This window comes from Otolemur garnettii, unplaced genomic scaffold (genome assembly GCF_000181295.1).
Source record: "Otolemur garnettii isolate 467f Iridium unplaced genomic scaffold, OtoGar3 scaffold00013, whole genome shotgun sequence".
Classification (NCBI taxonomy): domain Eukaryota; kingdom Metazoa; phylum Chordata; class Mammalia; order Primates; family Galagidae; genus Otolemur; species Otolemur garnettii.
Window position 1 is genome coordinate 7397856 of NW_003852408.1, and position 3319 is coordinate 7401174.

The following is a 3319-nucleotide window of genomic DNA, read 5'->3' on the forward strand; positions in this document are numbered from 1 at the left end:
TTTGTTTAAAATAGATGATATAGTTTTCCAGTGATTTCCTAGCAAGAAGTCTATTGATCTCCTATTAAGCCTTGTGGGTTGTGATAACTACCAGGCACATTAGAGTTGGTAAAACTGTTCTAAAAAGTGACCAGGGTGCTTCTTTGACAATGCTGGGTGCTCCATATCCTAGTTGGTAATGAATATTCATTTTTAGAGTAAATGTCCTGCACCATTGCCTTGCGTTCCATAGCACTGGGCAGTATCACCTTAGCTGTAACATAAAGAGATGTCTCCGTCAAAACTATGATTGAGGGTATAGGAATTATACTTCTAAACAGCCTTAAAAATATTAAAAGTTTATTAATGATAGCTGAATGCTAAATCACAGGAATCCAGAGCAAGGTTCACCTGAGCTATTCTTATCCCTTTATCTCCAGAACAGAGGGATAAGTGTATGACCACTTATAAGCCACAGGAAAGGTTCAGAGGTCAGCCTTCTCATTTATAGCCCTGGCAGCCACTTACAATTTGGTTGTGCGTCAGAATTGCTGTCAGTGGGTAAGAAAATTAATAGGCTTTCTGGCATCGCTATATTTTTAAGAATGGAGGACAGCCCACCAGGTGGGCATAGAGTTGATAGTGTAAAGGCACAGAGAGTGTACCCTGTCTCTATTCTGGAAGTTTATCCCCCCAAACCTGCTCTCATTGCAAGTCGAAGGGGCTTAGGATGACAAAGCTATAGAGGTAATTATGAACACACAAATCAAAACAAAGAGCTCAGAACTCTGGGACACCAAGGGTGATGCCAGCCAGGAGCACAGACTTGAGGCAACTCCTCGCCAGCTGCTAAACATCTCCCGGTAGTCAATGGTCTGTAAACTTTGACTGTCAACACATACGATGCTTCTGCATAGCTGCAGTGGCAGGTCATCGTGGTTAAGTCGTGTTATTATTTCTTCATTCAGCATCCCATTGTTCTACCTCTTTTAAACCCAGAAGTGTTTGAACTGGCTGAATTTGGCTATAAGGCATTTAACATTTTAAATTAAGACACAAGAAATTCCAAACGGCACTTAAGATGTCCTTGAGAGAAGCCCCTCACGTTTTGTGTTTGCGGCTATCTCAGATATGCCTGAATCAAACCCTTTGCATATTTAAGCCAGACAAAATTACCAAGATGCACAATGTCTCGCCTTACAAAAAAAAATGCAATTATTCTACTTAATTATGTTTTTAAAATAGCCTGACATTTAAAATAATTGATGAATATGTAATTCTCTAATCAGTACTGGGCAGTTTCTTCAGAGGTGCCATCATCACTAGGTTTATAATTTACTATTTCAGAGGAGTTTCATGAATGAGAAGATTAAAGCTTCAAAGCAGAGAAAGACCCTTCAGGGTGACATCACCCTATTAAACACTCATAATACTTAACAGTAATAACAATACAGCCTCACAAATTAAGTCAATGTATTGAATTCCTATCGGGTAAGCTAAACACAGGACATTCATGTGTAGTAATTTTTTTCCCCATACTAAATTCCCCATCCACAACCATGCACCCAAATGAACGTCAGAGCAACATGTTATACTGTAAAGGATTAAATGATATTTCAGTTTACGCCTTTATTTCTTGTCTCTTTTCTCCAAGTGATAATAGAGATCTCATTTGCCATGCATGAACACGTACATTCTCTTTCTGAGAACATTTCTGATATAGTTGGTGTAAGAGAGAAAAGTCATTTATTTAAAGACTGTCTTAGTAATCTACAGTTTTTGTTAAATATCTAGATTATCTGGTCAGTTAATTTGTCTCTATGTCCTAAGAAGAAAGAAAAACTAGCTGCCGTACTCAATCCACATGAGTTGGTATATGAATACTTATAAGGACATCAAGATTCACAGTGTCGTACAATCATGCTCCAAGCTAAACAAAAATAAAAGTAATACGGCCACATGGATTACAGTATAATAAGAGATAAAAGATATGTACAAATTCATCAATAACATCCGTGCAAGTGTTGCAGACAAAACATTTCAAAAGAACGCTACATAAAACAAAGTAGATAAATTTATCAAATGTTGATAAATTTTGAGAGACAGTATAAAAGTACACAAAACATGACAGAGAGGAAGAATTTCAAAAAATACTAAGCGGATACGTACAGTACAAGTTTACTACATTCATATTACAGAACGATGGAAACCAGAGACAAACACAATTTGGTAACAAACAGCAAAGAAAGTTTCACCACCAATCAATCACAAGGAAGAAAGACATTCTTTTCTGGATGGAAACACAGACGGCCAGAACTCATCCCCCTTCCCACTTCTATACACATAGAAAAATAAAAGCAAATGCAAGAGTTGTCGACAGCAACAGGACAGACAGAGGTGGGAGGCATTTGGCATGTCGCACCACAGGAAGTCAATCACGACTGGCTAACGATGATGGTACCTGGCTCTGTTGCAGGTCAGCGGCTTGCCTGAGAGGAGCGACCGATGGAGGAGGCACACCTGACGTCGATGCGGACCGGCCTAATTTGCAGCTTACTTTAGGTTCTGGAGACAAAGGGAGAAGAGAGAAAATTTTAGTGGCGTGACATCTGCAGTGATGAGACGGCTTTCGGTCTCCCTCATTGTCTTGTTAAATGTTCTTGGAATACATAAAACGCTTGTGACGTTTGCTAGTGACTGGAAGGTGATTAAACACTTGCAAGCAATTATGAATTGGGCTGCAATAAACATTCTGATACAAATATCTTTGTTGTAATGTGATTTTTGGTCTTTTGATATATACCTAATTAAGGAATTGCAGTATCCAATGGCAGGTCTATTTTTAGTTCTCTAAGTGTTCTCCAAACATCTTTCCAAAAATGAATTGTGGTATACGTACACCATGGAATATTATGCAGCCATAAAGAAAGATGGAGACTTTACCTCTTTCATGTTTACATGGATGAAGCTGGAAAATGTTCTTCTTAGCAAAGTATCTCAAGATTGGAAGAAAAAGTACCCAATGTACAGAGCCCTATTATGAAACTAATTTATAGCTTTCATAAGAAAGCTATAACCTAATTATAGCCTAAGAATATGGGGAGGGGGGTGGGAGGGGAGGAGGTGGATGGATGGAAGGAGGGTGAATGGAGGGATCACCCCTATGATTTATCTTACAAGGGTACAAGTGAATCTTTCTAAAAGTAGAATATAGATGTCTTGACATAACAACTAAGAAAATGACATGAAGGCTATGTTAACCAGTTTGATGAAAATATCTCAAATTGTATATCAAAACACGACACTGTACCCCATGATTGCATTGTTGCACACAGCTATG

The 3319-nt window shown here is 38.4% G+C and overlaps 1 protein-coding gene across 1 annotated transcript in view; it reads right to left on the bottom strand.

The window, feature by feature from the left end:
* Nucleotides 1-3319, bottom strand: part of NYAP2 (neuronal tyrosine-phosphorylated phosphoinositide-3-kinase adaptor 2) — a 251110-nt gene that overhangs the window by 36218 nt on the left and 211573 nt on the right. Inside the window, 1 exon segment of the mRNA XM_012802112.2 lies at nt 2441-2544. Within this exon segment, the coding sequence (XP_012657566.2) occupies nt 2441-2544 (104 nt within the window).